General features: G+C 50.6%; 1 protein-coding gene across 6 annotated transcripts; it reads right to left on the bottom strand.

Moving 5' to 3' along the window:
• Positions 1 to 631: 631 nt before the first annotated feature.
• On the bottom strand, positions 632 to 14,448 carry RMND5B (required for meiotic nuclear division 5 homolog B). Of its 6 annotated transcripts, none has more exons than XM_084764159.1 (10): positions 14,430 to 14,448; positions 7,147 to 7,297; positions 4,767 to 4,912; positions 4,516 to 4,656; positions 3,755 to 3,855; positions 3,442 to 3,608; positions 2,648 to 2,813; positions 1,424 to 1,526; positions 1,175 to 1,329; positions 632 to 1,092 (listed from the first exon to the last, which is right to left on the bottom strand). In XM_084764159.1, the coding sequence occupies exons 2-10, from the start codon at positions 7,283 to 7,285 to the stop codon at positions 1,029 to 1,031; spliced, it is 1,182 nt and encodes a 393-aa protein (XP_084620285.1). In that variant the 5' UTR covers positions 7,286 to 7,297; positions 14,430 to 14,448; the 3' UTR covers positions 632 to 1,028. The 6 variants fall into 6 exon arrangements, with proteins under 6 accessions (XP_084620285.1, XP_084620283.1, XP_084620280.1 ...); XM_084764157.1 differs by lacking the exon at positions 14,430 to 14,448 and adding an exon at positions 14,119 to 14,259; XM_084764154.1 differs by lacking the exon at positions 14,430 to 14,448 and adding an exon at positions 14,054 to 14,075.
• Positions 14,449 to 21,779: the final 7,331 nt, after the last annotated feature.

The raw sequence follows: 21,779 nt of genomic DNA, 5'->3' as shown, positions 1-21,779 counted from the left end.
GCTTCTTAGACAGGGTTTCTCTGTGTCTTGGCTGTCCTGAACTTGCTGTGTAGACCAGGCTGGTCTCAAACTCATAGAGATCCACGTGCACCACCATGCTGGCCTCTTCTGGTTTCTTAAGGGCACCAGGCAGAAACATGGTGCACAGACATACATGCAGGCAAAACACTTCCACACATAAATTAATTAAATATAATAAGCCCAAGTCCTCCCACTTAACAAGTCTTTGAAGCATGCCAAACTTTAGCTTTCTTCCTATAAAAAGCCCCACATAGTCGGGCGTGGTGGCACACGCCTTTAATCCCAGCACTTGGGAGGCAGAGGCAGGCGGATTTCTGTGAGATCAAGGCCAGCCTGGTCTACAAAGAGTTCCAGGGTAGCCAAGGTTATTACACAGAGAAATCGTGTCTTGAAAAACCAAACAAAAAAAAAGCCCCACACAGGATTAGGACTTAGAGGTCCCATGAGGATTTGACCTGTAAGCTTTCTTCTTCCTTTGTTCCTTTACACAAATACATGGGAAAACACCCTGCCAAGGTCTGCTGTCTCCTAGGTTTTCCCAACCAGAGATGCATACCCAGTACCTTATATAGTAAGAGGCATGCAGTCATTGGCCAGTGAAACTCAAGTCTGGCAGCAATAAGAAGGGCCGTGAATATATTTGCTCAAAGTTATAAAACAGCATTCGGTTCTAACGGGCTATTTACAGTGGAGAATGGATACATATAGTTGAGACTGTACAGAGGGAGGTGGCCCACAGCTGTAAACCTGGTTTGAGGGAGAAGAAAGAGGTCTGCTTTTGATGGCCTTTGCTGTCAGGGGCAATGTAAACAGAAAGACAGCAAGAACACAGCAGCTAGTCCCCCTCACAGCCAAGGAAGCATAGGCTGGTTCATGGCCTTCCCTCAGCCTCTGCCTAGGCAGGCTGGGCCTCCTGGTAGTGCTGGTCTGAGAGGCATCACAATCAACTGAAGCCAGTCTTTCCACCAAGGCCCACAGGTGGACAACACCTAGAAAGTTCCTTGGGATCAAAATATGATACGTTTCCCATCTGCTGGATTCTGCTCCATGGGACAGTAGGGACACTTCAACCTGCAAGGAAAGGCGAAGTAAGGCCATCTCAGGGATGGCCAGGAAAGCCAGGCCAGGATGGAGCCGGGTAGAGGGGACTTACTTTCCTCCATTGATGAGTTTGTTGAGTGCATCTCGGGATATGACGTGGCCACAAATGAGCTTGATCGGAGGGTTGGAATCTGAGGTCTGCTGTCTCAGGATAGGGCATGCGAACACGGAGTGATACCAGCACTTCATGCCCAGCTCAATCTCGATCTGGGGAGGCCAGCAAGAGGCTGAGTTATGCTTGTGGTGTGAGCTGTGTGTCCCAGCACCTGCCTCTAAAGGTACCTCCCCAGCTTGGCCTTACCGGCAACTCATCCTTGTGACTCCACACCCCTGTGCACTGCCTCTGTTCAATCACAGCTTTGATGTTCATCAGCACGGGCAGCGCCACACAGCCAGAAGCGAAGCTGAGGAACAGAGCAGAGGCTGAAGAAGCTGCGGGCACAGGGACCAGTACGCTGTCCCAATGGTACTAGAGACTTGTAAAGTCAGATTGGTCCTTGAGAATCCCTTGTTTTTAATTTGTGTGTACAAGTGTGTGCTTACTTGTATATGTGGACCACACACAGGCCCAGGGCGGTAGCATGTCAAATCCTGTAGAATTAGCTAATGAGAGCTGTGAGCCACAATGTGGGTGCTGGGAACCAAGCTCAGATCCTTAGCAAGAGCAGCCAAGTGTGCCTAAAGAGCCATATACACAGATATGTTCAATTCCGTATTTGCTCTAATGTACCCCCAAATCTGAAGAGTTCCAGTAAAAAAAACAGGCACATGAAGTGCTTGTCCAAAACAGTGGGAAGCCCTGATTTGGGACAGTGCTTAATTGAAAGGGCCACAGCCTGCCCGTAGTTTAGCCAGCTCTGTTGCTGTGGTACGCAGAAAGAGTGCCCGCAGAGACCTCTATGAGTGAGTCCTATCTCAAGATGACTAGGTAGCAGGGAGCCCACTGGCTGGAACCTCAGGTTGTGAGTACAGTTGAGTGTAGCCCTGCCCAATAGATCCTGTCCAGGGCCAGTGGTGACCTTGCTGGGAAATGATGCTGTGACCTGACTCCACGGCAACATGTGAGTGCAGCCTCAACCCCATGACAGCTGTCCCCTGGTGGAATGTGTTTCTGGGTCCAGTCTAGGTGCTCTTTGCTCCTTTGAGACCTTGCACAGTTAGCTCATGGCAGACGTCCACCTTCTTGTTTGCTAAGTGGGTGAGAGGGCTTCTAACCTGGGCTTGCTGTGAAGTTCGCAGAGACCACTGCAGTGCAAAGCATATGCAGCACCTCATGCATATTACTCAGCACCAGTCCCCATGCAGGGAAGTACTGTCTGGGGAGGTTGTGTGAGGGGGTCTGGACCACTGACAGGGGAGTGCAGTTTCCCAAGTTACCATGCAGGAGAGCTGGGCCCTCTCTAGCAGTAAAAACAAGCAGTGGAAAGCTCTCCGGGGAAGATGGTGAGGCAGCTGAGGTGAGTAGAGGCCGCACTAGTTTCCCTCCCTGCCTTCCCCTCTGCTGACCTCAGGAGCCTGTTTGTACCTGACACTGAGGGGAGACTCCACTGAAAGGCCCAGCAGGGAGCACGCGTCCCGAGTGAAGGTTTCACAGATCTCCGCCCAGTGGCTGTTGTCTAGGAGGTGGCAGTAGGGCGACTTCTCCAAGCCCAGCCGTAGGTACACCAGGCTGCCCATCATCACCTGGATCTCTACAAGACAATGGGATGGCAGTTCAGGGGAGGCAGAGACTGGGCCACACCCTAAGGACTGCACAGTCCTCACAGTGCAGAGGAGGCAGCGGCATGTACAGGCTGCTGCCAGCAGGGAGGAAGGTGAGGCTGTTCCTGCTCTCCAGCTTTCTGCCTGCATCACATGCCCAGAATGTCTCCGCTTACTCTTAATCCTTCCCCCAGTTTTTTGAGACGGGTGTCTACATAGACAAAGCTGACCCTCACACTGCATCATGTGTACTGGAATTAAATGCAATGCCATGATGCCGGACTTCTCCCTTTTTAAGAGCAGCTCCAGATTTTAAAGCTTTCAGGGGCAAGAGGAAAAAACTGGCTTGGGGGCCGGGCAGAGGGGGCTAGGTAGTAAAACCGCTGTCAGTAGTAAAGCAGTATTGATAGGTCAGGTTCCACCCTCTGTACCACATAATAAATTCCTGCCTCAGCTATGTCTTTAGTTTGGACTTCACTTTAGAGGCAAAAGAGCATCAAAGGTTTCTGAACTGAGGAGCCATCTTTCTTGTAGACTGTGGGTACAAAGATGGGCCACCTGACATGTCCAGACACTGGCTGGAGCCTAACCCATACCCCCAGCACCCTGGGCACCTACCTCTCTGGTGCAGCCGAGCAAAGGGCTGGAAGTGCCGGGCATAGCTGAGGGCCTCCAGCTGCTTCTCTGGGCCTCCTGCTAGGAGGCGGATAAAGTGCAGCCGGTGCAGCTTGAACTCCAGTGAGCTGTTGAGTTCCAGCAGGCGCTGCCTGTGGGAGACAGCCCACCTGGGGAGAGAGAACACAGTGTAGCCCAGTGGGTGATGGCTACAGAGGCCCCAAAAGGACAATGTGAGTCCCTAAGGCACGGCTGGGATGAGTCAGGCCTATCTGGGTGAGATGACCATGGGCAAACCCCACTGTGGCACCCTTACTCCAGCGCAGGCCCCAGGTCTTGCTCGTGCAGGGCTTCCAAGATCCTATTCAACTCCAAGAAGGGCTGCTTGAAGTCCAGGTCCACATTCAATGTCGATTCCTGGGGAAGATGGAAGGCGGTGTTCCCAAAATTCTGCCCATAATAAAACTTCATCAGCCAAAGGTTGGCTGGAGAGAGGCAAGGAATTGTGGTCTGCCAATAGCACGAGCCCCTGCTGGTCAGTTTCCATCCTGCAGAGGACTGCGCCATCACTGGCCAGCCACGCTGCAGTCCTTCCCTCTGCTGCAGACAGTCCCCAGGCCTGGCATTGAATGGCCTAGTGAGGAAATTACTTTTTAATCTACCTGATCACATTAAGGCAAAAACTCCTTCCTTTCCCAGTGTGTTTGGCACCTAACTAGTGCTATTTGTCATTTTGCTAATCCCCTTAATAAAAAAGGAGAGCAAGCCAGGAATCAGTAACTTGGTGTTTTTATCAGATACACTTAGAGCTTCCTCCTACTGTGTAGTGGGGACCAACTTCCTTTCTAAGATGAACATAAAGCATGTCCGTGACTAGGCCTACCGGAGGGCCATGCACACAAAAATAGTCAAGAATAGTTGGGGCTGAACTAGCAGATGAATGCGATGGGATGGACATGGTGATGGGGTGCACACCCATGATCCCGGGGTTTAGGAGACTGAGGCACGAGGGTGACAATGAGGCTAGCCTGGGTTACGTGAACAAGACCACCTCAAACAGCAGGAGGCCGACGTTACCTGGCACAGCTCCTCGGCCACACTGAGCATGCCCTGCTGGTACAGGTGCTCTACGATGGCCATCTGCAGGATCTGTTGCTGCTTCTCACGTGAGTCCCACACCGCATCCGAGACCACGCCGCAGATCTCAGAGTCAAAGTTCTGACAGAGAGGAGACGGGCCTGTGACTCAGGTGCTCACACTTACGTTCCTGCCAAGCCAGTACACACAAGCTCTGGGGTGTTCCCACCCTGGGCGGCCCACACACTCACCCTGTCAATGGCTTTGCCCACTCGGGAGACGCTGCTGTGAATGTCCTTATGGTCGGAGGCCAGTTTCTGGACTGTGTCTTTGATCTTCCGACAGCACTGGGACATCACAAGGGAGAGGGTGGCTGAGAGAGGGGTCCCCTGGAGAGCTGTGGAGACAGCAGACTGTGTCAGGATACCGGAGGCATGGCCTGGGCAGCTCTGCTGCAGCAGCCTGTCTGCTTCCTCCTACATGCCAACGCGGAGGCCCAGAAGGCAGCCCTGCATGCCAGAGTTAAACAACTACATCCAGTCTGTGGCCAGCCACGCTGCTGTTCGCTTGCTTTCATCTCACTGTACCTCTGGCTGTCCTGGAACTCACTATGTAGACCAGGCTGGCCTCTAACCCACAGAGATCCTCCGGCCTGTGACTCAAGAGTGCTAGGATTACCAGCCACTTTCTAATGTTGGATCTGGATGTGGCCACACGAGAAACAGCCACTGTTTCCTTGTTTACTTATTTTTAAGATTTTTAAGAACTACCAGGTGTGGCATTCACCTTTAATCATAGCACTTGGGAGACTGGGCCAAGTGGATCTCTGAGTTCTAGGCCAGCCTCATCTACATAGTGAGTTCCAGGACTGCCAAGGCTACGTAGAGAGACCCTGTCTCAAAACAAACAAACAAACAGAAATTATTTAGTTACTTGCAAAGGGGTGGGGGTTAGGAACATGACACACATATGTGCCATGTTCTACACTGGACGTCAGAAGACAGCTTTCATGGGTGGATTCTCTCCTTCCACCATGTGGGTCTCAGGGATTAAACTCAGTGGTCAGGTGTCGCAGCAGGTGCCTTGCACTTGCTGAGCTCCCTCACTAGCCCACAGCCAGGACCATGGCGACTTCATGTTCTCAGATAAAAGTCTAGGCTGCCGTGACTGGGGCCTTGGCACCCATGTGCTTCCTTTTATCTTCTGTTGGCTGTGCTGCAGGCTTTCTTGTGAACTGACAGGTTAAACTCAAGAGCTACCCTGAACCATCAATTCCACTTCTAGGAGAACGGAAACATGTCAACACAAAGCCATGTTCTTTTTTTTTTTTTCCAAAGACAGGATTTCTCTATGTAGCCTTGGCTGTCCTGGACTCACTTTGTAGATCAGGCTGGCCTCAAACTCACAGCTGGGATTAAAGGCGTGCGCCACCACACCCTGCTCGCCATGTTCTTTTTTGATGTTGCTTTCTTTTTTGTTTGTTTGTTTTAAGATTTATTTATTGGGCTAGAGAGATGGCTCAGAGGTTAAGAGCACTGACTGCTCCTCCAGAGGTGCTGAGTGCAATTCCTAGCAACCACATTGTGGCTCACAACCATTTATAATGTGATCTGGTGCCCTTCTTCTAGCCTGCATTTGTACCTGTAGGCAGAGCATTGTATATATAATAATAAATTTTTAAAAAGGCATGTGCCACGATACCAAGCTAAATAAATCTTAAAAAAAAAATAAAAGATTTATTTATTATGTATACAGTATTGCACTCAGTACCTTTGGAAGAACAGCCAGTGCTCTTAACCTCTGAGCTATCTCTCCAGCCCCCTTTCCTAACATTCTTTAGGACAGCACAGAGGTAGAAACAACCAATCCCACCCACTAATGGATACAGAATATCATACATACACAACAGGGTGTTAGTCAGCCATAGCAGGTATGATGTACTTTACAATAGAAATAAGACTTGGGAACATCACACCTCCAAAAACAAATAAATAAAAGTTAGTTAAAAAAATAAACTGGTGCCGGGCGTGGTGGCACATGTCTTTAATCCCAGCACTTGGGAGGCAGAGGCAGGTGAATCGCTGTGAGTTCGAGGCCAGCCTGGTCTACAAAGTGAGCCCAGGACAGCCAAGGCTACACAGAGAAACCCTGTCTCAAAAACCAACAACAAGGAAAAAAAAGAAAAGAAAAAGAAAAAAAGAAAAAGAAAAAATAAACTGGCAAAAAAAAAGAAAGAAACCCAAAGACCAAATATAAATAAATAAATAAATAAATAAATAAATTTTAAAAACCTGGCGCTAGGCGTGTGGTGCACACATTTAATCCCAGCACTTGGGAAGCAGAGGCAGGCAGATCACTGGGAGTTCAGCCTGGTCTACAAAGTAAGTACAAGACAGCCAAGGCCACACAGAGAAACCCTGTCCCGAAAAATCAAAACAAACAAACAAAAACCAAACCAAAAAACCAACAAAAAAAACAAAACCCAAATCGGCAATGTTAGGAATTTCAGGTAAATTAATAATTTCTGTCTGGTTTTCTGAACGAGCTGAGGCGTCTTTTACCACCTTCAGGGAAGCCTAGTCATGCACCTCCAAACCTAGGGCTACACAGCCCCAGGGGAAGGTCACCCACCTGCACTGGCCAGCTCAGCCCTCAGCTGGCCCACGTAGTGCAGCAGCTCCTCCAGGCTCTGCTCGCAGTGTTGCCCGTAGGTCAGGAACTTGTGCAGCACCTTGTCGAGCTCCCTCTCCACACATGCACACTGCTCCATGGTGGCCGCTGCCTAGTGACGGCAACTGGGTAAGGCCCGTGTGGACCTGGTGGGGCTCACATAATATTTCTTCGGATCCCCTGCACCCCCCCTGAATACTACACCAGACCCTGCTAAACAAAGTACTTCCCAGGCATCCTCACTGAGGCATAAGGACAGAGTTGATTTGAATTGAGGTAAGAAAAATTGCTGTGAGCTCGGCATGGTGGCACAGGCCTTTTATCCTAGCACTCAGAGGCAGAAGCAGGTGGATCGCTGTGCATTTGAGGCCAGCTTGGTCTACAAAGCCAGTTCCAGGAGAGCCAGGACTGTGACACAGAGAAACCCTGTCTTGGAAAGCAAAACAAAACAAAATTACTGTCTTAAACTTTTTTCTCTGTTATCTTCACTCAGCCTCTGAAATGCACACCTTTTTAAAGAGATGTATTGCTCATGTGGGTGCCAGAGGAAGTCAGGAGTGGGCTTCTGATCACGAGGCAGTGGTGGGGCACGCCTTTAATCTCAGCACTTAGGAGGCAGAGGCAGGCGGATTGCTGTGAGTTTGAGGTCAGCCTGGTCTGTGTGAGTTCCAGAACAGACAGGCTACATAGAGAAACCCTGTAAATAAATAAATATTTATTTATTATGTATACAGTGTTCTGCCTGCATGTGTGCCTGCATGCCAGAAGAGGGCACCAGATCTCTATAGATGGTTGTAAGCTACCATGTGTTTGCTTGGATTTGAACTCAGAACCTATGGAAGAGCAGCTAGTGCTCTTAACCTCTGAGCCATCTCTCCAGCCCTGAGAAACCGTCTCAAAACCCCCATACCCACAAAGAAAGAAGCAGGCTTCAGATCTCTGGGAGCTGGAGAGCTGCTCCATATTGATGCTGGAAACCGACTGGTCTCTGCAAGAGCAAAAAGAGCTCCGTGACTACTGAGCCCTCACTCCAGCCATCCCTTGCTTTGTTTTGTTTTGTTTTGTTTTTCCTAGAGAGAGGGCTTCTCTGTGTAGCCCTGGCTGTCTTAGACGTGCTTTGTAGACCAGGCTAGCCTCAAACTCAGAGATCCACCTGCCTCTGCCTCCCGAGTGCTGGTACAGACATCCCTTGTTAATGCACAGAGCCACCTTGAGTATCAGCGCAATGAAAGCTGCCCACTGCCTTTTACACTGGGTCTCTCACTGGCCTGGAGCTCACCAACTGGGCTAGGCTGGCTTGCCAGTGAGCCCCAGGGACCCTGGGTCTCCAGCTCCCTAGTACTGAGATTACAAGCATCAACCACCACATCTTGCATTGCTTTCTTTCTTTCTTTCTTTCTTTCTTTTCTTTCTTTCTTTCTTTTTTTTTAAGACAGAGTTTCCCTGTGTAGCCTTGGTTGTCCTAGACTCGCTCTGTAGACCAGGCTGGCCTCAAACTCAACAGCGATCCACCTGCCTCTGCCTCCTGAGTGCTGGGATTAAAGGTGTGCGCCACCACACCTGGCCCCTCCATTTCTTTTACTTTATTATTTTATGTGTATGGGTGTTTGGCTTCATGTATATATGTGTACCATAGCAGGACACTGGATCCCTCTACAGATAGTTATGCGCCACCTCATGGATGCTGGGGAATCAAACCTGGGAGCCATCTCTCCAGCCCCAACCAGGCTGGCCTTGATTTTATAGAGATCCGCCTGCCTCCCCAAGTGCTGGGATTACAGGCATGCACCACAGTGCCCGGCTTCCTTTCTTTTTTTGTTTTGTTTTGAGACAGGGTCTCTCTGTGTAGCCCTGGCTGTCCGAGAACTCTCTTTGTACACCAGGCTGGCCTCGAACTCAGAGATCCACCTGCCTCTGCCTCCCGAGTGCTGGGATTAAAGGTGTGCACCACCACTGCCCAGCCTTCTGCCTTCCTTTCTTAATCAGAAGACTGGGCCTCACCCAATCCTCCGCAAGGTATGTGACAGAACAATCTAAGGTCCTGTTGCTTGTAGTGTCGTATATTCACTGTGGCCACCTTCTCCCAGTTAGTGGACCTGGTTTTTCCTGCACTGCACGGTGATAAGCCATGAGGGCAGTCCTTGAATGGGACTTAACCTCACGTGCAGCTTTGGGAATAGCTGCCCAGTGTGGGGGCTGGATGGGTCTCCCCCGCTACTCACTTAATGATATCTTGAATCTGGACAGCCAGAACCCTTGCTCTTATAGCTCCAGGCCCTAGAACATGAGGTGGCATCTCCCTGGTTGAATCCTCCAGCCCAACTCCCCAGTAGTCACAGGAAGCCCTAGCCTCACCCACCTGGCTCCCTCCACTCTCACTCAGCACCCTTAGGTCTGATCACTGAGGGCCTACCGCCCTGCCACACTAGATGCTCTCTTGCTCAACTATGCCATGAGGGGTGTGTGTGGTATTTATGTATAATGTGTAGGTATGTATGCATGTGTCTGAGCACAGGCACGTATGTGCATGCTGCGGTGTGGGCATGGAGGTCAGCGGGTAGCCTTGGGTGTTTGGAACAGAGTTTCTCTGTGGCTCACTGCTGCATATCCCAGGCTAACTGGCTTGGGAGCTTCTGGCAATTGTCCTGACTCTGCCTTCCATCCCACCCCAGGAACGAAATGCTGGGATTAGTTATGCTCTACCGTGCCCGGTGTTATGTGAGTCCTGGGAATTCAAACTCGGGTCCTTAAGCTTGTATAGCAGGCAACGCTGAGCCTGAGCCCTCGGCCAGGGCTGAGGCCTTGCTCCACCTCCTCCTCAGTGCAGGCTCCCTCCTAACCCTCTCTACTCTGCTGCCCCTTGTGTGAGTAGCCTGCAGCGTGGAGTACGCACAGAGTCCTCAGAACGTCAGCACCACAGTAGATCCGCACCCACACACACGACTAGAAATCTCCTCTAAGGGGTCAATGAAGCCAGCTTTCTCTCAAAAGTGGCATCACAAGAAGCCAGAGTCCATGGTGACCCTGGGATCTTCCCACTTCCTCTGCTTTCCTTGCCCCACAGCCCCACCCATCTCGGCTCTCCCATCTCAGCCCCACTCTGTAGCCTTTACCTCCCTCCCAGATGAAGGACGAATGGCAGGGAAACAGTGCTGGGCGTTGGCTGACACTATACACAACGCCCAGTTTGGCTCATTCCATCCAAAGAGTTCACACCCCCAAAACCAAACTGGCCAGTCACAAGACACTACGTGTGAAACGTAGCAGGGACTCCCATCTAAAGCGATGTCATTGTTTTGCTTGCTAACAGCTAACATTCCCCAGAAGCTCGTTGCGCGCTAGGCTCTGCTTCAGTGACTTCACCCATTAACTCATTCCCTTAATTCTCACAACACTACAAGGTAGGTACAGTTATTAGACCTACTTTGCAGCTGAGAAAATAAGACAGGGAAAAATAAAATAAACACCCCAGGGCCACACAGCTAGGAAGTGGAGGAGTGGGAACAGAAGGAAGCCTGTTATCTGGCTGGAGGCTGAGGCTGAGGCCCTCTCCTTAAGTGCTTTGCACAACAGGCCCATCAAAGCAGGCCGCTGTTCCAGTAGGAAGGCAAAGTGGTGTGTGAGTACGGCTGGGATTAACTCATAGGGCCGTTCAGTTATGACAACAAACAGGAAGTTAACCTGGAGCGAGCGTAAACCACCAGGGAAGATGGCAAGAAAAGAATGACGCCAAGAGGGCATGGATACCAGAGCGACGACTTAGTAAAGATTAATGTGGCTCAAGGACAGGACTTCATCACGGTCAAAATGTCTAGCCCTGTCAGATACCAACTGATAGTGGGACCACAAAATCATAGGAAAACCCTGAAGCTGAAAAAAGCTGAGGATGAGCCAGGCAAATGGCTCAGTGAGTAAGATGCCTGCCACCCAGACTGGTGACCTGGATATGGTCCTGGAGCCACACGTGGAACACAGGTGGAAGGGGGAACGACCCCAGGAGGCTGTCCTCTGACTGCTGGATTCATGCCATGGCATTCAGGCCCACCCTCAATAATAAGTAAATACATAATTTTTAAAGCTGAGGAAAGCCAGGTGTGGTACATACCTTTAACTTCAGTGATCAGGAGGAAGAGGCAAACCAACCACTGTCAGTTCCTGGGCTACAGTGTAAGAATGTGGCTGGGCGGTGGTGGCGCACGCCTTTAATCCCAGCACTCAGGGAGGCAGAGGCAGGCGGATCGCTGTGAGTTCGAGGCCAGCCTGGTCTACAAAGCAAGTCCAGGATAGTCAAGGCTACACAGAGAAATCCTGTGTCACTGGTAATGTGCTTGCAACGTAAGGACATGAATTTTATTCCTAGTTCCCACAGAAAGATGCCAGGTGTGAAATTCTAGCTCTAGGGAGGTAGAACTAGGCCAACCAGCCAGGCACATTCACTGCACTACAGGTTTAGTAAAGGACCGTTTCAAAGCACCAGGCACACACACATCAAACACAGTGCAAAGATATGTAAATGACCATTAGGCAGTACACAGGGAACTTAGGGGACTGTCACAAAAAGGTTCTAGCTTGGTGACACAAGCCTTTAATCCTAGCACTGGGGAGGTTTGAGGCTATCCCTGGTCTACACAGGAAATTCCAGGACAGCCAAGATACACAGAAAAACCCTGTCCAAAAAAGAAAAGAAAGAAGAAAGAAGCCTATAGACAACTTTTTTGTCCTGCTTTTAAAAAATGTATCTATTAGTGTGCCTGATTGCAGGGTGGCACGTGTGTCCTGGTCAAAGGACAGCTTTGTGCAGTCAGTTCTCTCTTTTCACCTTTATGTGAGTTCCAGGGACTGAACTCAGATCACCAGGACTAAGCAGCAAGGACCTTTACCCACCTAGACCTCTTGGCGATCCTTTCCTGTTGTGTTGGAATAGGGTCTCTTGGAATTCGTGCTGCCCTCAAGGCCAAGCATGCAGCCCACCCACTGAGCTTCATCCCCCCCCCCAGGCCATTCCGCGCACTTGCCTTTTGTTTCTGTTTTTGTTTTTGAGGCACAGTTTCTCTGTGCAGACCAGGCTGGCCTCAGACACACAGCGATCTGCCTGCCTCTGCCTCCTGAGTGCTGGGATTAAAGGCGTCCGCCGCCACCACCCTGCTCCAGCCTCAGCTTGTTGTGGTGGTTTTAGACAGGATCTCCCTCAATTGATCAGACTGACCTTGAATTTGGAGTCTTCCTGCATCGGCTTTCCAAGCAGCTGGGATTATATACCACCAGGAATGCCATTAGTCTTTAATCAATGCATTGGTGTTTCAGGGCCAGGACCCCACACACACACATGCTGGGCAAGTGCTGTACCACTGAGCTACCCCCAAAGCCCCTCTCTTTTGAGTTTTTTATTTTGTTATGCTCACTCACTTCACAAGCACATCTCTGAAAGACGGAACTGAAGTTAATCCTTACCTCTAAAATGCTCACCAATTATCCCCCCCCCCCTCTGAAAACCAGGCTGACATTGACTTTACAGAGATTCACCTGCTGGATTAAAGGATGTGCTTCGGCCCCTAGTTACACCCACCTTTTTACTTGGGTTCCAGGGGTCCAACTCAGTCTTATATTCACAGAGCTACTTCCCTTGTGCAGCCTTCTTGTCTGCATCCCAACCCTGATGTGTCCCCCCCACACACACACTCCCCCTCTCTCCCTTCTGGCTCCTCCCCCCAAAACAGGGTCTTTCTGTGTAGTCTTAGCTGTCCTGGACTCCCTTTGTAGACCAAGCTGCCCTCGAACTCACAGCAATCCACCTGCCTCTGTCTCCCGAGTGCTGGGGACTTCTTTGCCAGGCCTGGGCTACCACTAGCCCTGACTAAACAGTACCTCCATTTCCTAGCCTTTGGAGGCCTGAATCAAAAGTTCCCAGTGGGTAGAAAAGGATATGAAGAAAATGTTAACAACACTCACTACAGGGGCTGGAGAGACAGCTCAGTGTTTAGGAGCACACCTGTTGCTCTTGTAGATAGCCCAGGCTCAGGTCTCAGCACCCACATGGAGCAGACATTGCATTCACATGGTGCACAGACACACATGAAGGCAAAACACTCATACACCTAAAGAAAAAAAAATGTGGGTGTGGTAGCTCACACTTTTAATCCCAACACTCAGGAGGCAGAGGCAGGCAGATCTGTGAATTCAAGCCAGCCTGTTCTACAGTGTGAGTCCTAGGAGAGCCAAGGCTATGTAGAGAAATGCTGTCTCAAAAATTAATTAAATTGGGATTTTGGTGCATGGCGTGTAAATCATAGACATTCAATAAAAGTATTAACATATAAAAATTTTTTTAATTAATTAAACAAACCTGAGGTTGGGTGTGGCAATGCATGATTTTAATCCCCCTAGCACTTTGGAGGCAGAGGCAGGTACATCTTTGTGAGGTCTCGACCAGCCTGGTCTACTTAGGAAGCTCCGCGCCTGTCTTGGGCTATACCAGACCCTGTCTCAAAGACAACAAAACAAGCAAACAAAAGGAAAACAAAAGCTCTATCCAAACAAACTCCCCTTGTTAGCTTCCTTCCAATCACTCTCCCTGTCACCTGTCATACTATACCGACACTGCTGGCCTTTCAGTTCCAGGGTTCATTCAGATTATTTCTGCCTCCACCCTCTGCCCAGAACACTCCTCACATCTTCCCGTAAGTGTCATCTTTTCAAACCACGACATCTAATGCCCTGTACTGTACCCTCAAACAAACCATTATCCCTATTGATATTAGAAAGTGTCACATCGTAACATCTTCACTTAAAACCGAAAGGTCAGGAAACCCAACGGGGATGCCACGACCCCGACTTCGCCCGCATTGTAGTGCAAAAGACTGGCAAACACCTGCTTATTCCTCCAGGGACCCTCCTGCAGTGGGGGGTGGGGGGGCACCGCCCGCAGCTGGTTACCTCTGTCCCAGTCAGGTGCACTAAGATGGGAAGTCTGTGTCCGGGCTACTCCACCAGCCCTTGGAGGGTGTGGCCGAGGATTGCTCCAGGCTTTGGTCCGGGCGCCCCGCACCCCGGGACCCGGAGCCCGCAGGCTGTCACCTAGTCCTGCAACCCAGCCGGCTTCCGGCGCCGCTGTCATCGGAACCGGAAGGCGCGGCGGTTGCCCCTCGGGTGGGTCCGGGCTCGCCCATGCGCGGTGTCTCGGAGCGTGGGGGAGACCGTCCGTCTCGCCCCCAGCTTTGCTAAGAATACAGAATGGAACCGCTCACCACTGCCAGGCCGCAGTCAGCGCGTGCGCAGTGCCGAGACTCCTCGTCTTAAGGATCCGGAGCGAACCTCGGTTTCCGCGTGCCAGAACCACCTGAGGGTAGTCCTGGATTTCTACCGGAAGTATTAGCCGGCGCACCTGCCAAACCCGGGCCCTCAACTGCAAGCCCTAGATTCCGACGTCTTATAAGACTGGTCTAGGGGAAGCTGAGGCAGGAGGAGCACCGCGACTTCTGGGCCAGTCTAAACTACAAAATGAGACTGTCTCAGAAATAAACAAAGTTGGATACTGTGGCGCCTGCCTATAATCTTATAATTATAGGAAGATCAGACATTCAAGGTACACTGTGAGTTAGACCAGCCTAGGCTACTTGAGACTTTATCTCAAAAGAAAAGAAAAGAAAAGAAAGAAAGAAAGAGAAAAAAGAAAAGAAAAAGGAACCGGCGTTGCTCAGAAGTGGGGTGCAGTGCATGCACAGGTCCCTTGGTCCACCCCCAGCACCCGAAAAATAAAATTTTTTAAAGACCAGTACATGTATCTGGCCCAGTGATTAGGTATTTGCTGCGATGCTTTTTGAAATAGCAAATGACGTTTAAAGGAAGAGTCCTGAGGCAATGGGTAAAGTGCTTGCAATGCAAGCATGAGGGCCTGAATTGAGATCCCGGGTACTGTTATAAAAGCTGGCCCTCAGCTGGGCGTGGTGGCGCACGCCTTTAATCCCAGCACTCGGGAGGCAGAGGCAGGTGGATCTCTGCGAGTTCGAGGCCAGCCTGGTCTACAAAGTGAGTCCAGGACAACCAAGGCTACACAGAGAGACCCTGTCCCGAAAAACCAAAATAAATAAATAAATAAATAAAGCTGGGCCTCGCCTAGTGGCACAGGCCTGTAACTGCAGCACTGGAGTGGGTAGAGAGGAGAGGATTCCAGGCCTTGCCAGGTATAATGCAGAGCTGTAGGTTCAATGAGAGACCATACCGCAGAAGAATAAGGTGGAGAGCGTTCGATGGAGATGCCCAAAATCCTTTTCTGGCCTTCAGACACATATGCACAGGCGCGTGCACGCGCATGCACACACACACACACACGTTCATATCACACACAGTTTACAGTTTTAAGAGCTCTGTTTTTGTCCTTGTGAAAGTACCTTTAGGCCGGGCGTGGTGGCGCACGCCTTTAATCCCAGCACTCGGGAGGCAGAGGCAGGCGGATCGCTGTGAGTTCGAGGCCAGCCTGGTCTACAAAGTGAGTCCAGGATGGCCAAGGCTACACAGAGAAACCTTGTCTCGAAAAACCAAAAAAAAAAAAAGTACCTTTAGGGGTAAGATGGAGCAGGGGTTGCATATATGCCTGTAGGGAACACGTAAAACAAAGAGCAGAAAGCATAATAAAAGCACATATGTTGGTAGTGATAACTGAAACAGCGTCCTTGCTATGATAAGAAATGACATAAGTTGTCCATGTGAACATAAGGATAAGCATAATGTAAAATGAAGAAAAAACTCAGTATCTCATTGGTTAAGAGGGGGGTACAGCCAGGTGTGGTACATACCTTTAACTTTAGTGATCAGGAGAAAGAGGCAAACCAACCACTGTCAGTTCCTGGGCTACAGTGTAAGAATGTGGCTGGGCGGTGGTGGCGCACGCCTTTAATCCCAGCACTCGGGAGGCAGAGGCAGGCGGATCGCTGTGAGTTCGAGGCCAGCCTGGTCTACAAAGTGAGTCCAGGACGGCCAAGGCTACACAGAGAAACTCTGTCTCGAAAAACAAAAAAACAAAAAAAAAAAGGGGGGGGGACAGCTCCTCCCAGCATAGACAGGGTATATAAGCTGAGTATAAGACTACTTCAGGCTGGCCGTGATATTTACCAACTAAGACCATGCCACTGTGCTGACCCTAAGTCCAAATGTGGGGAGCTGCCCTTAAGTGGCTCTTGGCTTAAAACATTGGGCAATTCCACCTTGTCTGTAGACTCCATTTTCTACACCTCTGCCTGGCACGTGGCAGGCTGGGGTCAGCCCAGGCCACTTCTACCTGGTCCTGGGAGGCAGCTTGCTTATCTTGCTTCCGTAGCTGCGTTCCCTCAGAGCTCACTCCCTTATCTTGGAGTTTTCACTACCAAGGATGGCTAGCAGGACATCTGCCATTAGGTTCCCATAGCAACCCTGCTTCCCCCAAATGCCCTTGCCTATTAAGCCCTGTAAAAGTTTTCAATAAACGGGGCTTGATCAGAAATCCTGTCTTGCCCTTGTTTCTTCATGTCTCCTGTCCCTTTTTCACTCCCGCACCTGCTCCTAGGGTCTTCGTTTGAAAACCCCCGTGCGCCAGGGCATCCAAAGACCTGTCAGAGACCAAACCAGACCAGAACCGGGCCCAGACTCAGAGAAGGAAGGCCACTGTGGACCACTCAGCACACTGGGACAGATAGTCTTACCTGTGAAGCCGTGGACCAGGCTACAGCTGTACTCAGCAGACCAGGAGAGGTACTGGGAAGCCCGAGTGAAATGTGACGAGTGTGTGACTAATAAAGCATCTGTAAAATATCAACACTCATCTCCTTGAGGGTCTTCCTTCCCTCGACTTGCGACAATGCCCTAATTAAAAAGGATGAAGGAGCCGGGTAGCACACACTTTTAATCTCAGTGTGGAGAGGCAGAGGCGGGCAGATCTGTGAGTACGGTGGGATGGGGTGTAAAGGTCCAAATGGAGAGGAGGTGATGTCATCACCAAACTGGAAAGGACTGAAAAGGTTTTTCTCTTTTTGTTCTTCTTTTTCATTTATTTATTTATTTTTGGTTTTTCGAGGCAGGGTTTCTCTGTGTGGCCTTGGCTGTCCTGGACTCGCTTTGTAGACCAGCCTGGGCTTGAACTCACAGCAATCCGCCTGCCTCTGCCTCCCGAGTGCTGGGATTAAAGGCGTGTGCCACCAGGCCTGGCATCTTTTTATTCTCTTGAGAAAGGGTCTTGGGTACTCCGGATTGGCCTTGAACAACCTTGTGTCATGGAGGGCATCTTTTCACCTCCATTGTACTGGGATTTAAGGGTGCACCATCACCACCACCACTTGATCCATCCTCCAGCCCCCCTTGCCTTTGGAGCAGGAAAAAAGAAGACTTTTGCTCTCAGATTTGAGTACGACAAGGAAGAAGAAGCCTTGTCCCCTGACAAGCAGCTTCCTTTTCTGTTTTTGTAGACAGGGTTTCTCTGTGTGTAGCCTTAGCTGTCCTGGACCCTCTTTGTAGACCAGGCTGACCTCGAACTCATAGAGATCCACCTGCCTCTGCCTCCCGAGTGCTGGGAAGGATTACAGGTGTGTGCCACCAGGTCCCGCTTGTTTTGTTTTTCAAGACAGGGTTTCTGTGTGTAGCCCTGGCTGTCTTGGTACAAACTCTGTATCCGACGCTTACCACCTCAAACTCAAAGACCTTCCTGCCCCTGCCTCACCACGGCCTGGCTCTAGCAGCTTCCTTTTTACTGCGGGATTCCCTCCAGGCAATCTCTCTTCCCCCGCCTCCTCCACCTTGCACAATCTAGCTTTGTTTTCTTTACAGCCTTAGCTTGAAACCCTGTGTTTATGTGTTGATTCTGTCTTCTTGGCCCTATCTCCGCCTCCCCAACTTTTAGGATAAAAACTCCACTGGGCTCAGGACTTTTGTGTTAATCGCTATTGGAACAGAGTTAAGCACAGAGACGCTGGGAGCTGACCGACATCCTCTGCTTTATAAAAGAGGAAACTGTGGCTCACAACCTTTTGAAACGCAGCAGGGAAGAAGGCGGTGCAAAGAGGGAAGCAAACCCTCAAGGGCATAGTGACCCCAGAATCCCGGAGATGCTTGGCGGAGTCTCCGGAGCCTGGGTGGTCCCGGACCCACGCGGAAGTCGCGGGGGCGAGTTGAATGAGCCCTGCTTGGGGCGAAGAGACTGAGTTGAAGAAACCGAGCCCCAGTCGGCAGGACCTCACAAGCTTTCTAGACCGCCCCAGGCTTTCCCACTTCCTTTCCCAGGATGCCTCACCTTCAAGCAGGGTGTGAACAAAGCCCGCTTCTACCAGATCCTGAGGCGGCTCACATTTAGTCCTTTGAAACTTTGTGTCTTTTTCACCAGGTTCTATATAAGGCCTGGGTTCTATATAAGTACTTTGACTGTGGATGAGTTTTCTCCCCCGCCCCCCGCCCCCCACCCCAAAGTTTCACTGTATAGCCTTGGCTGTCTTGTACTGACTTTGTAGACAAGGCTGGTCTCGAGAGCTCACAGTGCTCCGCCTCCCAGTGTGAGGATTAATGGCGTGCGCCACTATGCCTGGCCGCATGAGTTTTCTTACTTGCTTGATTCTATGATTCTTTCCTCGTTCAGGTTAGGCTTTGGGGGTTTTTGTTTTTAATGTACATTGGTGTTTTGCCTGCATGTATGTAGGTCTGTGGGTGGATTGTGAGCGGCCATGTGGGTGCTGGATTAGAACCCCTGTCCTCTGAAAGCGCAGTCAGCGCTCTAAGCCGCCGAGCCATCTCTCCAACCCGGACTTCAGATGGCTTCAAAGCGGAGTGATCAAAAGCTGTTTCTCAGTATATCCTTTCTTCATTTTGAGCCAGTTTCCTAGGATTTTTTTTTTTTTAACTCAAAAAGAATGTAGTCGGGCAGTGGTGGCGCACGCCTTTAATCCCAGCACTCAGGAGGCAGAGGCAGGCAGATCACTGTAAATTCAAGGTCAGCCTGGTCTACAAAGTGAGTCCTGGACAAAAATAAATAAATAAATAAATTGTTGGTTAAGTGGTTGCCATGCAAACCTGAGGACCTGAGTTCAATCCCTGGTGCCCATTTAAAAAAAGGGGGGGAGGGGCCGGAGCGATGGCTCAGAGGTTAAGCGCACTGACTGCTCTTCCAAAGGTCTCGAGTTCAATTCCCAGCAATCACATGGTGGCCCACAGCCATCTCTTAAAGGATCGGATGCCTTCTTCCGGCATAAAGGTGTACATGCAGGCAGTACACTATATACATAATAAATAAATCTTAAAAAAAAAAAAAGCCAGCACTGGGGAGACAGCCAGGTAGTAGGTCCTGGGTCTTCATGTCTAGCAAGCATAGCTGAATTAGTGAGCCGCAGATTCCGAAAGGGACCCTGCTTCAAAAAAGGTGGAGAATGATTGACGAATATACTCAGTGTTGACCTCTGACTTCCACAAACACACACAAACGGGAAAAACGTCAGTGTCCATTTTATTTTAGAAGGTGGTGCAAATTGTGGCCTACTTTGTCCCATATTCAGAAGTCAAGCTCTGGTTAAATTGTGTTCCTTCAGCTGGGTGTGGTGGTGCACACCTGTAATTCCAGCATTGGGGGCTGGGGGTTGGCGTAGGGGGAATCTCTGTGAGTGAGGCCAACCTGGTCTACAAAGCGAGTTCTAGGGCAGCCAAGGCCACACAGAGAAACTCTATTTAAAAAAAAAAGGAAAAAAACCACACACACACACACACACACACACACACACACACACACACACACGAGGCCATAGAGAGCTAAGCACCCGGTGACAAGTCAGCTCCTGGAGCATGGTGTGGCCAGCATCCTCTGGACCACAGCCTCCTCATGCTCAGAACCTCATCTCAGGCCGGTGTGCCGCTGCTTCTTCTCCTAACTTGTCTCCACCACGGAGGCCTCTGTATGTTTAAAAAAAATACACACACACACACACACACACACACACACACACGCACACGCACACACACACACACGTGTGTGATGTGTGTAGGTGCTTTCCCTCCTGTCTGCGCATTGTGTGCGTACAGTGCCTGTGGAGGCCAGAGGAGGGCATCAGATCCCCCAGGACTGGTGGTTATGAGCCATCTTGTCGGTGCTGGGAATAGAACCCAGGTCCTCCGGAAGAGCAGCCAGGGCTGCTGAGCCGTCTCTCCAGCCCTGTGTCTTCTCCATTGCCCTGCCTGGCTCTGCTATGTAGAACAGCATTCCCTAGTGTTAAGACATGTCTTCATCCAGGGGGTCCACTTTGTCTTCCTCACCTGAGAGCTGCATCTGGTTCATGTGCTAGAGCCTCGAACTCGGCACTGACCTGACCTAGAACCAGCACCCAAATGAATGGCTCGGAACCACAATGTTCCCCAGGCCCTCCCCTCATAGCCACCCGTCCTAGACAGTGCAGGGGTCTGGTCACTATTGCTTTCGTATTCTATCTCCCTCACCCCTACCTTCTGGGGCTGGAGCTAGAGCACTCTGCAGGAAAATGGAGGCCACCGCCCTGCTTTGGTGATGCTCGAAGCCCAATGGAGTCAGGCAAGGCAACAGTTACAAAATAGAAACACCTGGTGGAAGCCAGCCGTGGTGGTGCATGCCTTTAAACCCCAGTGCTTGGGAGGCAGAGGCAGGCAGAACATTGTGAGTTCAAAGCCAGGCTGGTCTACAAAACTCCTTTCCAGGGGGTCTTTCTGGGATGCAGGGTCTAACTAGTGTGGCCAGTGCAAAGGGCTGGTCCAGGACAGCCAGGGCTACACAGAGAAACCCTGTCTTGAAAAACAAAAACAGCCGGGCGTGGTGGCACACGCCTTTAATCTCAGCACTTGGGAGGCAGAGGCAGGCGGATTGCTGTGAGTTCGAGGCCAGCCTGGTCTACAAAGCGAGTCCAGGACAGCCAAGGCTACACAGAGAAACCCTGTCTGGAAACCCCCCCCCAAAAGAAAAAACAAAACAAACAAACAAACAAATGAAGGAAAGACAGACCTGATGGAGACAGGCATGGAGAGGCTCTGCAGTTTTCTCTGAGAGGCAAGATCCAAGCGCTGGCTACCTCTGTGTGGTCACCATGAACACACGGCTGCACCTGGGACGTTCCAGCTACCTTCCCAGACAAGCCCAGGGCCTCCTCTTCTTTCATTCCCCAAAGGTTCCAGAAAATGCTATCTCCTCTGCCCATAAACTTTGGTTTGCGCCAGGACACCCCAGAGTGGTCTGTCCAGAGAACCAAGAGCTGCTGGTTGGTACTAAGTGACAGGCTAAGAGAAAGAAACGTTGGGTGAAGGGGGGTTAGAGTTGGGGTTGGGATAGATCAGTGGCAGAGCTGGGAATAGTGTGAGGTACTCATTAGATTTTCACATTAACTGGCTGAGCCAGGGGTCTTCCAGAGGCAACAGAGTTAGGCTTCTCCAGTAGCTGTGACAGTGACTTCTATGACCAGCTGGCCCCAGAGCCACCCAGCCTGCTTGGGGACCAGAGAACTGGTTTGCCGAGCAAGGATGAGCTAACAGGAGATCTGGTTCTGGGCTGCCCTCCCCCTCTACATCTGGGCCTGGCCTTGGTTTCTGGCACCACTGCCAAGTTTTGGTACCGCCCACCCACCCCCGCTGGC

Source organism: Acomys minous (genome assembly GCF_964271855.1).
Source record: "Acomys minous genome assembly, chromosome: 16".
In the NCBI taxonomy this organism is placed as follows: domain Eukaryota; kingdom Metazoa; phylum Chordata; class Mammalia; order Rodentia; family Muridae; genus Acomys; species Acomys minous.
Note: the sequence above shows the minus strand (reverse complement) of the source record. Positions and strands in the feature narration are given on the sequence as shown.

What these genes read in the sequence shown, in the direction of transcription:
- RMND5B (XM_084764155.1), bottom strand. Translation starts at nt 14,299, where the DNA reads ATGACAGCGGCGCCGGAAGCCGGCTGGGTTGCAGGACTAGGTGACAGC. An exon ending in TGGGCAAAGCCATTGACAGG is followed by an intron (nt 4,657 to 4,766) that starts GTGAGTGTGTGG and finishes CCTCTCTGTCAG; the next exon opens with AACTTTGACTCTGAGATCTG. An exon ending in TGCTCGGCTGCACCAGAGAG is followed by an intron (nt 2,814 to 3,441) that starts GTAGGTGCCCAG and finishes ATTGTCTTGTAG; the next exon opens with AGATCCAGGTGATGATGGGC.